Source organism: Harpegnathos saltator, unplaced genomic scaffold (assembly GCF_003227715.2).
Source record: "Harpegnathos saltator strain DR-91 unplaced genomic scaffold, Hsal_v8.6 scaffold45, whole genome shotgun sequence".
Taxonomy (NCBI): domain Eukaryota; kingdom Metazoa; phylum Arthropoda; class Insecta; order Hymenoptera; family Formicidae; genus Harpegnathos; species Harpegnathos saltator.
In genome coordinates this window covers 262,704-281,311 of record NW_020230261.1, presented here as the reverse complement: position 1 = coordinate 281,311, position 18,608 = coordinate 262,704, and the positions used below count along the sequence as shown (strand labels likewise).

At 38.8% G+C, this 18,608-nt stretch overlaps 1 protein-coding gene across 1 annotated transcript; it reads right to left on the bottom strand.

Moving 5' to 3' along the window:
- Nucleotides 1–2,560: 2,560 nt before the first annotated feature.
- On the bottom strand, nucleotides 2,561–16,751 carry ABCD (ATP binding cassette subfamily D). The gene is made up of 9 exons (XM_011147357.3): nucleotides 15,790–16,751; nucleotides 12,669–12,907; nucleotides 10,749–11,129; nucleotides 9,256–9,350; nucleotides 8,979–9,165; nucleotides 6,703–6,800; nucleotides 5,758–5,984; nucleotides 4,278–4,740; nucleotides 2,561–3,994 (listed from the first exon to the last, which is right to left on the bottom strand). Exons 1-9 carry the CDS (start codon nucleotides 16,446–16,448, stop codon nucleotides 3,947–3,949), a joined length of 2,397 nt encoding a protein of 798 aa, XP_011145659.1. The 5' UTR covers nucleotides 16,449–16,751; the 3' UTR covers nucleotides 2,561–3,946.
- Nucleotides 16,752–18,608: the final 1,857 nt, after the last annotated feature.

Sequence of the window (18,608 nt, the reverse complement as noted above, 5' to 3'; positions counted from 1 at the left end):
GTTCGACGGAATCGTCGACATGGAGACGCCGAAATTGCTTTGGAGCATTAGAGTTTGCAAGAGAGAGGGAGGAACGCCGGCTCGCAACCCCCCAAGATGGCTGCCCCCGGCTCACGAGCGTATCGACGTTTGACGTTTGCGGGGTTTCCCCGAGGTAAGCTCATCGGGAATTGCGGGTCTTCCCACCCCCGCCGCATCGCCGCTCCCTCTTGTACGCGCCCTCCCTCCTTCCCTCCCTCTCGTCCGCCTTGCTCGTCGACCGACGAGCCCTCCTCAAAAACAAAGAAACATACGTAATTAAATTTTTCCCCCGAGCACCGAGCGAATTAATGTGCGAGTCGTCGCAGGAGTTGCAGCTGCAACGTCCATGAAGATGTTCGGGGTGCCGATGAGGCAAATGAAACCGAGTTTACGAGTGTCCAGGAGGAAGGAGAGGAGGAGGGTAGGTAGAGAAGCTGTTTTTCTTTCTCTCCTATGCGGCGAACTTCGAGAATAAAATAAAGATCTGGTCTGTAAAGTTGCATAAGGGAATCCGGGTGGATTCGCGGTTGGAAAATTAATCGTCTAGAATTGGCGCACCTCCGCAACTCAGTAATGTTTTTCTTTAGTTTTTTCCTCTTTGTTGTGTTGAAGTCGCGCAACCTGAGGCTGATAATTTCGCATGATTCCCAGTTTAGCGAGCAAATATACGGGCGACGGAAGGTGAAATTATCGAGGGCGTCAAGATTATTGTTGTATTGTTTGACAACTTTTGTCGGAAACATTTTTTTATTTGCCTAATATTTTTTGAAATATTTAAGGAAAACTTGGTAACTTTTTCAACATTTAAGTTACGATATCTCGCTAACTATTCGTCGAAAGAAAAAATAGTATTAGACTTTTTTACTTTATTTACTATCAAGAATATATTATTATAATAGTGCCCTAACTTTTAATAACTTATCGACCTTTGGAAATTTCAAAATTATTAAATTAACAAAAGTTAGTTATTAACAAATATTTCAAAAAATATTAGGCAAATATACAAATGTTTCAGACAAAAGTTAAAATTAATTGGTAGAAAAAAAGTTGTAATAAAAAATTGGGCTTTGTATTTTAAAAAATTAAGTTGACCTTCAACTGACCTTGAAAATGCCCTCTAAATAAAAAAACTGATAATACTATTTTCTCTTTCCCCTTCGAAATCATGGAACACGTGTTTTAACTTTTTTTAATATCTTTCATAGTTTTCGAGATAATTAGCTGGAAAGTTTTCAAATGAACACCATGTATATAAATATATTTATTAATATTGATCACACTAATAAAGGAATTTCATTCAAGGATAAATTTCTATAAAAGTCTATTTTACCTTTGCTACAATAATTATTGCAATTCCTACAGGTAATTTTCTCATGTAAAAAATTTAATTAAAGGTAGGTCGTTATATGCAATTAATTAAGAGTTTTTATGCAGATTTGCCTCCCATTCAGATATGCGACAATGACCAAAAGAGAATTATGTAAATAAAGCTCAAACGTCTCGAATGCACGTTATAATTACGAGACATACACAGTCTGTCCCAGATCCAATGAGACTGGTCTAAAAAAAATACAAAGCGTTTATTATTTTGATTTTTTATTCTTGTTTATTCAAAATAGTCTCCTTCTGAGTCAATACAGCGCTGAAAACGTTCGACAAATTTTTCGAAACATTTTTTATACTCATCGGCTGGAATGGCCTTTAGTATGGCGGTCGAAGTCTTTTGTATGACCGGGATAGTATCGAAACGATTTCCTTTCATCGTCAATTTCAGTTTGGGAAATAGCCAGAAGTCGCACGGAGCCAAATCAGGTGAATACGGTGGATGATCGATAACAATGATGCCTTTTTTGGTCAAGAATTCACGTACCATGATGACTTTGTGCGATGGTGCATTATCGTGCAACAAAAACCAACTGCCTGGTTCTCGATATTCCGGTCGAACTCGTCGAATTCTGGCCCACAATCGTTGTAGAACTCCCAGATAATATCTGGACAGACACACAGCGGTCGCTTCGAAGAATTTCTTTGACTTTCTCGATGTTTTTTTCATTGCGAATGGTTTTTGGCGGCGGTGCTCGGTCATCGTCTGCAAGGTCCTCACGACCGTCACGGAATTCGGCCAAACCAACGGAAAACCTGTGCACGGGACATGCATTCATCCCCGTACACATTTTTTAGCGTTTCGTACGTTTTTGCACCACTTTTACCCAATTTAAAAGTTGGTTTTTCGACCGACGTATACAAAGTGACTTTACATAAAATGTCAAACCACAGTGAAATATCAACCGAATTCGCTCAAATTTTGAGATTAAGTAGATGAAGGGAAGAACATTCACCTACCATCATTCACTCATAGATATCGCTGCGCTAAGAACTTTGATGGAACCAGTCTCATCGTATCTGGGACAGACTGTTACGTTATAATTACGAGAAAATAATAATGTGTCTTGCATATCATTTATTTGATTATAGGCAATCGATCTCTGTTGAAGTAAAAGTGGCACGCAGTCGAGGAAGAACAAAAAGTCCATTGCAGTATTTTCAACATGTTTATGTGATGCATACAAATTTATTCTTAATAAATAAAATAACTCTGATACGCCTCATTAAAATTAATCCGTAAACCTAATAATATAATATATTGATGTAGTACGTCCGGTAAATAATATGCCTTAAACTTTTATATATTTATTCCCATTTTCTTGGTATATTCGCCGTAGAAGAATAGCTATTTCATATCAGAATATATACAGTACGTATAAAAATATTTCTATGCTTTACCCCTTCTTACAAATACATTTATCTAAAGAAAAACAATGTTTCTGTCAGAAGATATATGTATTTCTTTTTTATCATTATGCAATTACATACACGATATTAAGATATGCATTAATAAAGTTGATACACCGTGAGAGATTAAGAGCAAATATTTTCATGATAAAAATATTTTTATGAAAAAAATAAAATATTTCTATGCTTTTTACCACTTCTTTCAAATACATTTATCTAAAGAAAAACAATGTTTCTGTCAGAAGATATATGTATTTCTTTTTTATCATTACGCAATTACACAATTAAGATATGCATTAATAAAGTTGATACACCGTGAAAGATTAAGGGCAAATATTTTCATGATAAAAAGATTTTGAAAGTTAAAGAATTAAATATTTTGGAAGATAAAATATAAACGAAAAGAGCTCGCATGAGTCTCAAGTATGCAATGAATAGATCTATATCATAATATGGTAAATTAGCACCCTAAGTTTGTAAGATTACTTAAAGAAGGACAGATAAACATATGATATCTCCCTCTTTTATTCACTATATATTGTTCATTTTACCAATTAATCAAGGTTTTATCAAGGCATTATCAAAAGTAGTCGTCGTTAATCGAAAAATTGTCTATAATCATGAAAACAGTCTTGTATCAACAAGTTTCTCACTTTTCTTTCATAGTTGTGATGTATATTAATTTCTTAAAGCACTTATGATAAACTAAGCGATTCGCGAGCCTATTCATTCTAAAATTTAGTTAAAAAATAGTTTCCTGCAATTCTGTACAGCATGCAACCCCGGAGAAATATATACATATAAAAATATATACATGATCATCCATACGTATTGCTACGATAATACATTTTATCGTCAGTTCCACGCAATGTACACACACACACATATATATATATGTGTGTGTGTGTACATTGCGTGTACATTTATATGTGTGTGTGTATATATATGTATATACACACACATACACACACACATATATATAAATATGTACCTATGTCTATTTTATATTCCATATATAAAATAGATATATGATGTAGAATAACTATAATGGATATTTCTTATATCTACCATATATTTATATGGTTTTTTGTTAACATAAAATCTTTGCATAAAATTCTATAGATCGTAATCTTCAACTTATTCCCACATAACTCTCCTCGGGATGTATACCACGTAGCTCCTGCGAAAGAAAAATTAAGTCAATTAAGGAATTAAGTCAATGATAACATGAACAAATTACGTAACTACGTTTAATAAATCAATCAATAACAAATCAACTGGATCATCCAAAATATCCACTATAAGCGAACAAATTAATCGAATTGTTAAATCCTCCGCTATCAAGTAACCAATCAATTGGTCTATTAAACCCAGTATAAATTAACAAAATAGTTGGATCATTCTGTCCAACTAATGAAGTTAATTTCTTTACTAAAGAAATTCTCTGTTTTTCTTTCACGTACGTGCAGCATCTGGTAGTGGCTCGGTTTTGCCTCTTCTTCCCGCTCCACTTCTCTTGTGGGTTGCTGCTCCCGATTTGGTGGTACTAACAGGTTCTTCTCGTCCAACGGACCGAAGGTCCAACCGCCTTCGCCATCAAAACGCAGCAGCAGCCGATGATATTTGGCGAGGGAGGCCACGCGATGCGTGATGGTCAGCAGGGTAATGCCCTTCTTCTTGGCGGTCTCATATATAATACCCTCTGCCTCCAGGCTTACCGCGCTCGTGCATTCGTCCAGCAGAGCATATTGCGGCGCGTGATAGAAGAGTCGCGTCATCGCCAGACGCTGTTTCTCGCCGCCCGACAGGGTGGAGTCCCAGTCACCCAGGGCGTCGAAGCCTTCGGGTTCACGCTCGACCAGGCCGCGCAGGTCCACGTCATCCAGCAATTGCAATAGCTCCTCGTCCGAGCAGTTGCGCGAATTACTAGAAAACGTAATCACATATACACCCATTAGCGATTAACTCGTTTCTGAGTTTTTCGACTCAGGCGAAAGCGAGTTTCTTGCGTCTATTTAATGCACCAGGAAATCTGCTGTCCAGGAGACTTTATTTCGCTGATAAATGAATTAATTCAAGGGGATTTAAAAATTGCAAAGTTTGAAAGGCAAGATTGTAAACATTTCCCTGACAGTATACTCGAGTGCAGTTTATACTCATGGGAGATTTGTATTTCTGTTCGTAAAATTTACGTTGTTAATAGAAGTTTATTATTTTTATACCAGGATATCTATAAACTCATATGAATATTGCCCGAATACCCAGAGAATACTTGGAATTAAACAATTTTTTAATGGAATCATACGTCTTTCTTCATATTCAAATATTATTCTCATCAATTTGCGTATAAAAGTGTTAAAATAAGGTCAATGAATGTTGAATATATTTTCCCAGGTACATATTTTACATTGACATGTCTCAACGTGAAAGTTAAGTATTTCAGAAAATATTTATATACTTTATTTTAATATTTTTACATATAGAATGACTTGCAGAATAATAAGAAGTAATAATGATAAATAACGATAATAAATAACAAAGTCTTACGTTTTTCTTAAATATTTATATAAATTATATATACAGAGTGTCCAGGAAACGAAAAATTATGAAGCTTAATCAGATGAAACTGACAAGAAAAGTCATGTTACCATTTTGTAAAAATCGCAATAGTTATTAAGTTATTATATTATATATATTATATATATATATTTATATTCGAGCATTGGAATATCCTGATAATTTGATAAATACGCAGATAGAGTCAAGTAATAGTTCGAAGAACTTGAGTACAATGCCCGGATATTTAAAAATTGACATCACTACGTAGATTACGTGCAAAAATTGAATAATACTCTGCATGACACGACATTTGACGAGCGATAAACGCGTAATAAGATAAGAGCAAATAGAATGCTTTCAAAGTGCTTGATAAACAATTCTCACCTGGACTGGGCCGGATATATGATTTGGTCGCGCAAACAACCGACCGTCATGTACGGCTTCTGTGGGATGTAAAATAGGGCTGGTCTGCCTTGCTCGGACAAATTCCTCTCGGCTGGTCTGATCAAAGTACCGTCGTACACGGGCCAGAGTCCGGAGATAACGCGGAAAAGGGAACTCTTGCCGCATCCATTAGGTCCGGTGATGAGCACGTGATCGCCCGGCTTGATCTGCAGCGTCAATCAGTCGTGGTTAATTAATTTTTCCAATTTCTTTTCTTTTTCTGCTTATACAATAGAGAAAATGAGAGGAAAGAAACACATCGATGAAATCAGTCAGTATAATTATACTATACATCTTTCTTGAAGCTATTTTACTCTTATTGATAATAAAATAATTGAATAGCCTTAACTATATACAGTGTGGCTAAAAAGTTTTCGGACCAATGTAATAGAAGCGGCATTCTCTGTATGCGACAAACGGAAGCATGTAGTCCAATAAGGTTGCATTAATCCGTTAAATTCTCGCCGAAATGCAACATGCGTTATTTGCGGTTGTCATGAAATCGTGTAACGCGCCGTCTCACAATGCAGCAGTAATTTGTCAGTTTTTAGTGAAAAAAACTGTTACTATGCTACACCATCCATCGTATTCGGTGGATTTGGCACCGGCGTATTTTTGTTTCCAAAGCTGAAACTGAAGTTAAAAGGACAGCGATTCAAGACGATCCAAGTTAACTTAGCGAGGGAGCCAAGAAGCATTCCAGCAACGGATTTCTAGCATGCTTTGGAACGGCTGGCGGGGCGCGCCGAACGATATAGTATAGCTTTAAATAATAAAAATTTAAAAATAAATAATAAAAATTTGTTTACCATACTTTCTGTTTTGTTTATGAGCCTAAAACTTTTTAGCCACACTGTGTATGTTACACAATAATATTTGACTTACGTGGATCGTTAAGCTAGGCACGATAACTTCGCAATTAGGTGTAACTATGGGCACATCAATAAGCTTTATGCTGCCGTCTGTGCTTTCGCGAACAATTCCTGTTGAACGAAAAAAGAGAGATACGCGATGTTATTTGAAAATAAACAGTACAATTCGATCGCATCGCTTTATTGTAATAAATGAAATAATTCGACTTTATCGGAATGAACGAATGATTCGTATAATTTTGTTCTCTAAATTTCTCAAAGTGAGATTTTACTGGAAAGATAGAGTGACAGACGTTTTTGGAAAATTCGAGTAATTTTTCACTCGTATAAAATGAATTCTCCGCTCTGAATCGTCACGTGAATATTTTCATCCAAAATTGAAGAGTAAATCTGATGTATTCTACTGCGTGAGCGAGAACAAATTTATTCTGATTCAAATAGTTACTCGCATAGAGAGTGAAAGTCCATTCTAAACTTCAATGAAACATTCACTCTCACGATTCCGAGTGACAATATTTTTATCACCGCTTCGAGTAAATTTTTATTTGTTTTGAGGGAGATCCAGAATGAGATTTCATTAGAAGAAAAGAGGAAGTACAGATGATTTCATAACATATAGTTATATTAGAAGATTGCATTGAAAGCCGCTGTTTAGCCGCTGTATAGGTGGTTTTAGCTGTGGGCAGTGACAAATGTCTTTTATATCATTTTGAAATGTGAACATTTCCCATTGAAATTCAGTCATCAAACGCTATCCTTTGTTTAAACAAGTGCTTTTCTACAACCGAATTAAAATGGAACGCGATAAATTGTTTTTCCGATGTGTACTTCTACACTACTTTGATCTGTAAAAAAGTGCAGCTGAAGCTCATTGACTGCTTGCGAAAACTTATGCTCCGAATCTGCACTATTGGAAACAGTATGGCATGAAAACAGATTGGTTTCGACGATTCAAAAGTGGTGATGGTAACGTTCACGACAAACAACGGCCAGGTCAATCGAGAAAGTTCAAAGATGAAAAACTGCAAGCTCTATTGGAAGAAAACTTTGCTCAAACACTCGAAGAATTGGCTCAACAGCTCGAAGTCGATAAATCAACCATTTCACAACGTTTACAAGCCAGATTGGAACGATCCAGAAAGAAGGGAGATGGCTGCCATATGAATTGACCGAAAATGCTATTGCTAATCGTTTAAACATCTCGATTTCTTTGCTTGCAAGACATAAAAAGAACAGTTTCTTGTGGCGTATCGTGACCGGCGATGAGAAATGGATCTATTTCGACAACCTGAAACGCAAGAAATCACGGGTTGTTCCTGGCTAACCATCAACGTCGACACTAAAGCGAAATATCCACAGTCACAAAGCAATGCTCTCTATTTGGTGGGATATGCAGGGTGTTGTGTATTATGAGCTGTTGAAACCGAACGAAACAATCACCGCCGAACATTATCGACAACAATTGGGACGTTTGAATGATAATTTGATGCAAAAACGACCATTAATTGCATCGAATCGTCAAAAAGTGATTCTTCTTCATGGCAACGCTCGGCCCCATGTTGCTATAGCCGTGAAACAAACACTGATGCAGCTCGAATGCGGGAGGTTCTCCCGCACTCAGTATTCTCCGGACCTGGCCCTAAGCAATTACCATCTGTTCCGATCGATGCAACACGCTTTGGAAGATGCACATTTCCATAGTTACGGAGAAGTTGAAAATTGGATTGCTGAATAGATTGGCTCAAAAGACAGACCGTTCTTCCGTCGCGGAATTCAACTTCTGCGAGAAAAGTGAGAAAAAGTTATAGCTTCCGAGGGCAAATACATTGATGGATGTATTCACACATTTTGTTATTGAAATAAATACTCAAAAAACACAAAAAACAGCGGCTTTCAATGCAACTTCCTAATATATATTTCTGTATTATATATTTCATTTTCCATTTATATTCAACCTAAAATATTATCGAAATATGACCTTTTGCGTATAACATGTATTTAATTTCATCTTTAATCATAAGGGATGTCAATTGTGTGTATAATTTCTCAATCAATAATATTACAAGAAAGCCAATAGACAATAATTTTTCAATCAATAGTATTACAAAGAAGCTAATCAGAGTACACGTCAAATGTTAACGACAAAAATCTTTCAACTACAAAACAAGATTACCCCAACATACCGGTCATTATCCCGACCCTTCTCAGTGGGAGAGGAAAAGAAAGAAACTCACAGTGTGTGTGTACTCCCTTATGTCTCAAGATTAAGACGAGACGTATAATTTTTACCTTTAATCACCGGGGTGCCGTTGCTGAATTCGATAACCTTCTCCACGGATTGCTGCGTGTGGCCGTTTGCGAGTCTGGATGGGCCGCTCGTAACGACGTTCCTTTTGTACTTGCAAAGCGCGGCGTCCTTGAAGACATCCAACATCTCGCTGACGCGCGCCGCGTAGCCCGCCAACGCAACCAATTCCTGCTCGAACGTGCGAATACCACTGATTAGTAATTGACAATTTAAAAGCATCCATAAAATATAAAACGAGAAATCAACGGGCACACGTACTTTGTAGGATGACATCAGTCGTTCCACAGCGTCTGCTCCGGAGCTTAAGAGGTTCTTCGAGGTCGTCAGATACCTTGTCCGCTCGCTTACGCCGCCTGACATAAAACATACAACGTATTAATAATTGTTGATTATTTGCTTTTTTATCGTTTCTTGTTTCGTTCTATCAATTGTTTTTGTATCAGGAGCTCGTGCTTAAGTTCGTACGACCGTCGATAAACTTTACTGGTTCTGAAAGTGGTATTGGAAGAGAGAGGAATCATTTCACAAACGCGTAATAAGATTAACTGAAAAGTGACAGGTAGTGGTACTTAAGGATGACATTTTGATTAAATTGGGAATGTACTGCTTCGTTATTATATTTTGTGGTTTTTGTGTTTACTAGTGGGTCTTCTTTAGAAATGAGAAAACATATTGAATTAAAAATACATATTTATGAAATGACAAATAAAATATTTCGATAAAATATTCCAATATAAATTATGAATGTATCTTTATATTAAATCAATTGATTTCAACGTACTTTTTTGTACCAAAATTTCACGTATGACTTGTTTTGCTTCTGATATCATCAGTCAAGGTGATCGAGGAAGGAAGTAAATATTTTAGCACGTCACCATAGAATTAGTTTCCATTGATTATAAAAGAATAATTGATGACGACTTTTTCTCTAATCAAATGTCTGATAAATAGTTATAACAATCAACGCGACCAAAAATTACTTTTTTCGAACACTCATATAACTAATACACTGATACACTAGTACACTAGTACACTAGTAAACACTAATACACTAATTATTTCTTGTTTTCTGAATACTGAATATGAATCCGGTTTTCAAAATGCTCCATCACGATTTTGAGACATTTTGCAGTTGAAACTGCAAAAAAGGCTATTTTCACATATTTTGTCATATTATAATTACGAAACGTGATATGCTCGAGAAGTGTCATTGCAATTAAGTATGTTATTAGGACTTTCAAGTTTTAAAGGAATTTGTTGTGTCGGCCGTAATAAGATATTTTAATGAGTTAATGAACAGTTTTTTCAATCATGTTAATTTACATACAATGACTTACGTTACAACTTGATAGATTTCATAAAATGATGGATATCGTACTTAATTTTGACTACAATAAAACTTCTCCAGTACATCATATTATATAGTTATAATACAACATAAAAATAGAAATCTTTCTCGTAGAAATGTATTTCAACTGTAAATTTCTTTAAAATTATGACGTGATGGAAGAATATGGAGGTCAGCGTCTATATTCAGCTCCAAAAAACTTGTCTTGTTTTTTTATCGAACAGTGTAATCACTTTATTTTAACTGAATAAATCTGCAATTACTTATTTTATCAGCGACCCACTAAAATTTAAACAAATTTGTAAAGTTCGGAACAACATGTAAAAAAGCTAATCCTATGTGTAGGTAAATAATCCTGTGTGAATTTGCAGCTGCACGCGACGTTATCGATGTTATCACGTACCGTCAGTATTTTCGGAAATTCCATTCGTCGTCTGAGCGACCGCTGTGTTATAAAGGAGCGGCATGGCGATGACGAGGAGTCCAGTGCCGGACCACACATATTTCATCAGGAATTGCTCCAGCATCACGTACCACAATTTGACTGCGAGCACGCGCTGCAGATGCGTCACCAAGGATTTGTATGCGGTGTTCAGGTAGCGATGCTCCGTGTCGTGGCCGCTGTAAAAAGCGATTTCTTCTGCGTGGGCGCTAATACGAGCGTGCGCCTCCCTGAGCTTTCCTCGTCGTGCCGCTTCCTCCGCGACCAGCTGACCGAATCGCGGCGAAGCGAGGCGCAGAACCTGCCCGGTCAGAGTGATCACCGCCGCCGCCAGTAACGGCCCTGTGGAAGAAACTGAAGTCGTCACGGAAAACGCTTGGAACAAAACCGAACGAGACGACTCTTACTAAGAAAATGGAAATCGCCAGGAGAAGAGCTTGAAACGAGATCGAACAAAACTTCTTCGATTGAACCGAATAAAAATCGAACTTTCCTCTCACCGAGGAAACTAAACTCGTCAGAGAAAGTACTTGGCACAAAAAACTGACTAAAACTCGAACTTTTACTGGGGAAATTGAAATCTTAAAAAAAAGTACTGAGAACAATATTGAATAAAAATCGAATTCTTACTGAGGAAATTGAAATCATTAGGAAAAGCTGGAAACTCGAGAAGAGTTGAACAAAAATTTAACTTTTACCAAAGAGATTAAGACGATCGAAAGAAATAATTCGGAAGAGATTGAACTATTCATCTATTGCGGAACAAATCAGAGAACATCGGCAGTGGAAGGAGTAAAGCAGGAAAAAAGGAAACTTGAAGATTTTTTGAGAAGAATTAAAAATCAGAGGCCTGCTCTGAGTTGCTCTTGCTTGAATGATTTGTTTGCGCTTTTAGTGAAAAATTGACTGCAGTTTGACCGTAGAGCGCGTCACTGCCGAGACATCTAAGTTTACCCAAAAAGAAAAATATTCTATTTGTAAAGTGATTTTTGTCGTAGACTCGTATTCTAAGCGAAGCCTTTTACAGAGAAAGGATTTCTCTTTCGATAAACTAAAGTGAATCATTCATCTAAAATTTATTAGATATTATTCTAACTATTTTCCTCTTATTTCAAGAGGATTTTCTCTTATATCAATTAATTTTCCTCTTGTATGAAGAGGAATATGTTGATCTGAACGTCGGCTTCTTTCGGTCAGTCATGCTCTACCTCCAGACATGAACGATGTACGAAAATAATTATATGTTCATGGGTCAGAAAATATTTGGAACACTTTTTAAAAAAGGTATATGTATTGCTGTAACATATAAGGAAGACAATTTAGCCATATTTGGTCAAATATAGTTTATAATCTATTGCAAGAAGTTGAGTAATATATTCTTTTTTTAACTATGTTTCATACATTTGATTATGATGAACATCTTTGCAGCTATGAAGTCTATAATAAAACCAATTGGAAATTTATTTGTTATGATGATCTTATTTCATTCGTGCTTACTTATTATAGAACTGGAACCAGAAGTATATAACTTATATATATTACTTTTCGTCATACATTATAATAATTTTTTCAAATTAATCAGTATAACCAGTAAGAATAAAGTACAATAAGAATAAATAATAATCCTCTTAAAAAAAGATTAAATAACCTGTGTATAAGAGGAAATTTATATTAAAATCAATAAGATTTGTATTATACATATAACATATAATCCCTCCAACTTTAAGAATAATGTGTTCAGAATAATATTTTCTTCTTAACCTTAATGGAATCCTCTTGAGGCCATATAAGAATAAAATCCTCTAAAATTTAGATGATTCTGCTTGTTCTGAATTGTTTGAAATTAGTTTTTTTGGGTGCTTTTTGTTATATTGATCTCACCTGGTATTGTTTTCGCACCCATTTTCGACGAGAAAGAGATAAGGGCGATGCCCACCAGGGCACAGTCGAGCAGCGGCTTGGTTAAACTAGAGTACAAGTGCGCTACGGAACTGGCTAGTTCGGATAGGTCATCCGTCAGTCTTTGCTCGGCGCCTCCGAGCCTAGTATCTAAAGCTGATACTCTATAGTAAGTCTGCTGACTCAGGTACATCTTGTATGCGTACTTCACCAGACGTTCCCTGTGCAAATCAAACGAAGAAGAGACCATTACAGCATAATGATCACGTCATGCACGCGAGTTTGCGCGAACGTGAAATATTGTTGCGAGCGCGCTTTCGGGGATGGAGATCATTGACCGAGAGTCATCGAGCGAGAATCGGTTCTCGTATAAAAACATATGAAACATACGAAACATATGAAAACATAAGAAAGTATTAGGTATAAAATAAAATATTAAACGTAATATATAGAAGATATTAAACACAAAAAATACCTGAAATTTGAAATTTGTTTAATAAATAATCTTATTAAATAAATTCACTCATTAGAAAATAGACAATATTAATATACATTCTTGTAAAATTATGTAAGGGTTCGTCATTGAAAATAAATTCATTAAAAATGGACATATACTAAATGAGATTTTTTTTAGGGCAGAAAAAGATTCGATTCCGCATTTCCAACTTCATTTTCCACGAAGAGGCATTTCCTACCCGCATAGAACGGCGCATCTGGTGCGGAGCACCCAGTATATAGCGGTGTAGTTCCTGCATCAAAGAACACGAGAGAGAAAGAAAGACGATAAAGCGCGGGGCTGAGAAAGGGACGTGAAACGTTCATGACACGCGAGAGCCTTGACACCGTAACGTGAAAGAATGGTACCCAAAAGGGACAAGTATCAGCGTAACGGCATTCTGTACTATCCGCGTCAACGATGTCTGTCTCGCTCGCCTCAAAGGATACTGGCGGTGTTGCCGTAATTGCGCTCCGATTGCCTCAAGTGCATTGGAATATCACGTAGCTCCGCTCTGCTAATCGTCGCAAATGATGTTTCTCTATTATCGCAGAGTGAGTCAACCGCGATAATTTTAACGCGGATTACTTCGCCGCGCAATAGCTGTACAATGGACATGGCCGTAAGAAGAATTCGATAACCTAGTTGCCAAGATATGACAAATGTATCGTTGTGGGAAGACGACGAAGTAAACAAAAGTAGAAGCGGAACAGCCTATGATGTTCACGCAACCGACGCGACGACGAGAGACTCTCTCGCATCGAGCGGTTCGTGAAAACTCAAAGTTTGAATTCTTTTCTCAGAGGTAACGGCGGCGATTTGTCAGACACGGAGACGCGGAAAATCTCCTCTCAACGAAGAGGCGCGGGTCAAGCTTGCTACGGCTCTGACAATTGGACAGTTAGCCTATTTGTCTTGGTCGAACCTCTTCCACACATCCGTTTTTCTCTCTCTTCTCTAGATTGTTCGAATCAGAACCGCAACAAGGCTGACCGGCACCCCAGGTCAATTTGCCCTTGGCTTTAAATGTTCCAACCCAAGATGGTGTCTTTGTCTCTAATTCCCGGGTGGAAGATAAACTTATGCGGGAGATATTTTCTTTTTATGTAGAAAAGGAGAGAGTGACAGCGATCTTTTTTCTCTTAACCCATTAATGCCCGCTGGGACAGAAATTTCGCGTTGATTTCAATGTTATGAATTTTTATAAAAATGTTCGAAAATTTTAATTCATAAATACATTACTGAGAGTTTTCGAGGTCGCTCTTTCCGAATCCGCCGCGAGAATCATAAAAAAATGAGTGTTTGTATTGATTTATAACGGTATTTTTTTCCAAAAAATGCGATTTTTTCTCGTCAATTTTTTTTAAGTCATGGATTTCATCTTGATAAAAATGTTGAATATTACTGAAAAGTACTCCAATCGTGTCCTCAAGACTTGTACTTAAAATATATGTGGTTCTGAAATTTTTTGCAATTTAGTAATTTCAATATGGCGACTATATGTATGTATTACCATAGATATCGCCGGATTCTTGGAAATTCGGTCGAATAACTTGAATAATAACGTTATGAGTGCATTTTTATGAAAAATTATGTAAAATAAAAATTGTCTTACCACGTGAAAGAACTCGATCAACAGGACAACTTTTATTTTACATAATTATAAATAAATACCGTTATAAATCAATATAAACACTCATTTTTTTATGATTCTCGCAGCGGATTCGGAAAGAGCGAAAACTCGAAAACTCTTAGTAATGTACTTTGAATTAAAATTTTCGAACATTTTTATAAAAATTCATAACATTGAAATCAACGCGAAATTTCTGTCCCAGCGGGCATTAATGGGTTAAAGCATGAAACCGACGCGTCACGGTTGATAAGTAACTTTGCGGCAATATATTTCTTAGAGGACCGAGTTTCATGTTCTGTGTTTTTGGCAGCAGCCCAATTCTTCGCCAGATCTTACTGCGATTCTGCTCCAAATATATCGCTTGTTTCGTTTTAGACGCTAAAACTGTGCGAATAGAGACGGATAGATCGATTCATTTTGCTTATGCATTCCGCATATTTCTCCTTACGTCTCTCATTCTCCTCTTTGAAGCAAGGAACGATCCTTTTCGTTCTTAGATCTAAATATATGATTCGTTTCTTCTCAGAGAGTTATAAACAAACAAATTTCTACACTTTACAATAAAAGAAGAAGAGCAAAGAGAAGTCAAATGTGTAAACGAAGGAGAAAAAGTAGCAGTAGCGCAAGAAGAAGTAGAAAAAGAAAAGAAGAAGAAGAGAAAGAAACGAGGGAAAGGAGGAGAAGAGAAAAAGCGAAGAAAAAAGCAGAAAGAGAAAAGAAGACTAGAAGGAAAGAAGGAAAAAGAGGAAAGAGAGAAGAAGACTAGAAGGAGAAAAGCACAAGAGAGAAGAAGAGGAAAAACAGAGAAGAAGTAAATGTGAAGGACAAAAGAAAGAAAGAAGGACAGGAGAAAAGAAGAGCAAAGGTAGCAGATGAAGAGAAGGTAGACGCAGCGCGAACGGAGCAACGGAATCGACTGCACATCTTCTGAACGGTCACCGTGTACATCCCGGGATAATCGGAAGAAGTTGTACCTAAAGCTAAGTGCCAGCCGACCCTCGAGGTATCTGATAGCAGAGTTGACGAAGGTGGCAGGTAGCGCGATGGCGAACCAACGCGCCAGCATGTGAGAAAAGCCGTGCACATCGCGCAGCACGATTCGTTTGACGATCTGGCCTTCCAGCTCGGCCACGTAAACAGACAGGAAGGTGCGTGCCAGCAACGTGAGGGTCGCGCAGGCCAGCAGACCCGTTTCGCGACTCCGCCATCCCGGTACCATGATTCGCAGCAGCATCAGCAGTTGCCGCAAAAACGCGCGGTCCAGCCCGACCAACGGTTTCCCGCCGTCGTCTGCACTTCTGGTCGTATCGTGCGGTAACAACGCAACCTCGTCATCGTTGCTGGTACCGCGAACGACACCGTTCTTCTCGTCGTGCTTGGAGACTTCGTCGTCGCGCTGGCTCTCTTGGTCTCCTCTCTGGCATCGTTGCAGCTGCTGCCGCTGCTGCTGCTGCTGCTGCTGTCGTTGTCGTTGTCGCAGTAGTTGTCGCTTGATACTGGCCGCCAAGTACGGATAGCCGAGCTTCAGCATGTAAAGCGCGAGTGCGCTGCCGACGATACCGCGCGTCAGCGTCTCTTGGCGGACGCCGTAGCGCGCGGACGCGCGGTCTATCAGCTTCGAGAACACCGACATGCTGTTTCCTCGTCCTCGAGCCTCGGCTGGTCGTTATTACCAACGACGGCTCCGGTGCATCCCGAGGATGACGCGCTATCACAGAGGCGACACTCGCGAAAGTGTTGGCGACGATGACGGCGCATCGACGAGGCTCGTCGCGCTCGAACGAACGGCGGTCCACGCTAGTTGCGAGAGCTAGCGAGGAGGAACACCTCGTTTCACGCGGTCGCACTGGAGCGTGCCTTCGAGTGCTGAACGCGGACCAGCGGATCAGGCCGACGACCAGCTGGCGACTGCCGCTGACGCCGCTATGCGATCTGCTCCGCTCTTGAGGAGCCCTCCTCTTCGCCGAGCTCTCCCACGCGTCTCTCCGCGAGCGAGCGAGCGAGCGAGCGAGCGAGCGGACTCTTTCTTATTCGCACCGGCCGCGAAGCTCGTTTTATCGGACACGAAGCTCGCGTTATCGGAAACTAGCGCGCGATATTTTTATCAATCTCCGGAGATTATGGTCTCGAGAAACTGTTGCCAGAGACTTTTTGTCGCAGCTCGGCGACTTTATCTTCTGCCTCGAGACACCTCCCTAACACCTCTCTAATGAGTCATCAAGCGGTATTTTAATGCGCGTGATTTTGGTAACATGGCGCGTTTGCACAGAGAGGTGATCTTCCATAGATTTCCGGGAACAGGCCCGGGAGATTCATTTCGAAGAGTCGAAGACTCTTCCCGCCTCGTTGTGCCTCAGGAGTTTAATCGATTCTCGAAAATCAACTTTTATCGAACAAAGTGCGATTTTCGAACACACGTATGAGTAGGTGCGCTGACGTGTCAGATTTTTCCTCATACGATTGCTTCATCGATACTTCTGATCTCCGTGGATTAATGTCGAGGAAAAAGTGCTTTTAGAAGAAATCGCGCTTAGTCGCACTTCGGGGATTTAATCGAGCTTCATACGCTATCTTTAATCTATCTTTAAGCATGATTTTTAAGCGCACACACAGACACAAATTTGCGCAGTGCGATCGTTTCATTGGTATTTTTATTGAGATTTTCGAATATTGACCTCAGGAGATCCGCTTTTGAGCCACCTCGGGCTTCTTCGCGAATTCGAGCGCCATCCTTCGATCGATCTTTAAACGCGCTCTTTAAGCACAAGCGCGACTTCGGTAACGTGAAATAATATATTTGCACAATGCGATTATCTTAGTCGGTATGTCGAACTGGAGGGGGGCAGTCATACTGTGTCTTACATAATACGAACATGCGTGTGCGCGCGCCTGTATGGTATATGTATGTACGTAATAAATATAAAACTTTATTATTCGTGGCCGGTGAATACGTCTCGGCTCGGGAGCGAGTTGCCTGCGGCTTCCGATCCTAGTTGGAATGCGATAACTCGCAATGGCCGCTGCGTTGCAAGGTCAACGCTCTGCTCCGATTTACAGCTGACCGCATCTTCTTTCTCGCTGTCTATATATATTTCGCTGCTCCGCTGTGCTACGTAACGGACCCGCTCCATTGCTCTTGGCTCTCTCCCTCTCTCTTGGGATGAGTCTTGCTCTCTCCCTCTCTCTTGGGTCTTTTTGCATACGAGCTTGTGTACAAGAGCAAAACTGGTCAATTTCCACTCCGTTCTCCGAATACAGGATGTCGACTTAGCTGTCCCTGACAACCTGTACCAGACTAGGTATTTAATAGGCAGATACATAGATGAATAGATAAATAGATATGTAGGCAGATGAATTTTTGTACGCTTTGGAAACACATATGTATCAATGTGTACATAAGACTATAGAAAAAAATGAAAAATATAGAAAAAAATTAGTAAGTTAACATTTTATATTAGGTGTGTGAATTAATTCGGTCCGTTTTTTTCTTCCAGAAAAAGACTTTAGTATGAAAAAACATGAAGAAGTACACTAATCAAAGTGTTTGCCATCGCTTGCTATTATTTTTTCCCATCTGTCTGTTGGGCAATTGTTGCATTCCGTGACGAAAAAACGACTCGTCCTTCGAAGCGATCCATTCATTGAGCCATTTCTCTATTTCTTCATAATTGTTGAAGTGCTGGTCTGAAAGCCCGTGTACCATCGATCTGAATAAGTGATAATCGAATGGAGCAATGTCTGATGAATACGGCGAGTGAGGTAAAACGTCCCAGCCAAGTGCTTCGAAGGTGGC

What these genes read in the sequence shown, in the direction of transcription:
- ABCD (XM_011147357.3), bottom strand. Translation starts at nt 16,448, where the DNA reads ATGTCGGTGTTCTCGAAGCTGATAGACCGCGCGTCCGCGCGCTACGGC. An exon ending in ATATATCCGGCCCAGTCCAG is followed by an intron (nt 4,741 to 5,757) that starts GTGAGAATTGTT and finishes TACGTTTTCTAG; the next exon opens with TAATTCGCGCAACTGCTCGG. An exon ending in GCCACTACCAGATGCTGCAC is followed by an intron (nt 3,995 to 4,277) that starts GTACGTGAAAGA and finishes TTTCTTTCGCAG; the next exon opens with GAGCTACGTGGTATACATCC.